This window comes from Gavialis gangeticus, unplaced genomic scaffold (assembly GCF_001723915.1).
Source record: "Gavialis gangeticus isolate Ggan-Ray unplaced genomic scaffold, GavGan_comp1, whole genome shotgun sequence".
Taxonomy (NCBI): domain Eukaryota; kingdom Metazoa; phylum Chordata; order Crocodylia; family Gavialidae; genus Gavialis; species Gavialis gangeticus.
Genome location: NW_017728998.1, coordinates 43,548,226 through 43,549,258, shown reverse-complemented (window position 1 = coordinate 43,549,258; position 1,033 = coordinate 43,548,226). Strand labels below are relative to the sequence as shown.

Here is a 1,033-nt window from a genome sequence, read left to right as displayed (position 1 = left end):
CCCTTCTGACCCTAGAAACTATGAAACTATGAAACTAACTATAGATAACTAAGCTGTAGCCTTTTGCTTTTTCCCTGAGCCACCACCAGGCCCTGTATTTTGCTTGAAGTATTTGATACAAATGGGTAGGAAAATCCTGTCCTCCTTTGCAGACAGGAGGTGTCCAGCCCTGCACTGTGAAAGCAGATAAGCTGCTCTGAGCAGCCTGCCCAGGAAACCAGCTTAGCTGCACTGCTTCTAAAAACAAATCCAGTTTGCCAAAAGGCACCTCCAGCTCCCACATAATCGACAGATTTATCACAGGGCATGTGTACCCTGGAGCTGCTGTTCCCATGGGTGCTGCCCACCTGATGGCCCTGTTCCCACCCCATCCCTGCCAGCCTAGGTTGCCAGTGGATATAAAAGACTCGAGTTTCTCTTGCCCCTGTCAACTCATTGTCCTTGGTACTAGCATGGCTCTCCTGTGGCTGCTCTCCTGCCTGACACTGGCAAGTGCTGCTCATGGTAAGCTGTAGTGAGCCTCTTCTTCTTGTGCTGCATAGACAAGCGAGGGCCATTATACGACTAAATAATCTAGGCTGGGATTCAGGAAAACCCTGTGTGTGGACACACATGGCACAGGCTGATGTTGGGCAGGCTGACAGGCAGAAACAGTCAAAGCCCTGTGTCCAGCCGTCTCAGGGAGGGTTCTCCACTAGGGGCATGGTGTGTGAGGCTTTGTGACTTAGCAGGAAGATCACTGACCTGAGGCTCAGGGTACCTGGGCTCCATTCCTGGCTCTGACACTGGCCTACTTGTTAGACTGGTCACTGGGAATCCTTGAATTTTATTCAATGCCCTCTTAAAACATGCAGCGTTGTTGTGTGCTAGTACGCAGCTGCTGCATCGCACTGGTGGGCTCTGGGAAGGATAAGGTTTGTTAGTACAGTGAGAGCAGTGGGAAATGATCTGATAAAGTTTCATGGTGGTTTCTAGCTGTGCTCAGTCACATACCACTTCCTGAAATTCAGCATTCAGGGCTGAAATGTCCTAT

At 50.0% G+C, this 1,033-nt stretch overlaps 1 protein-coding gene across 1 annotated transcript in view; it reads left to right on the top strand.

Moving 5' to 3' along the window:
* Window positions 1–52: 52 nt before the first annotated feature.
* LOC109289488 (chymotrypsinogen A-like) overlaps window positions 53–1,033 on the top strand; it is an 11,774-nt gene continuing 10,793 nt past the window's right edge. Inside the window, exon 1 of the mRNA XM_019505523.1 lies at window positions 53–504. Coding sequence (XP_019361068.1) covers window positions 333–504 — 172 coding nt within the window. The 5' untranslated portion in view covers window positions 53–332. The remainder of the gene's footprint in view (window positions 505–1,033) is intronic.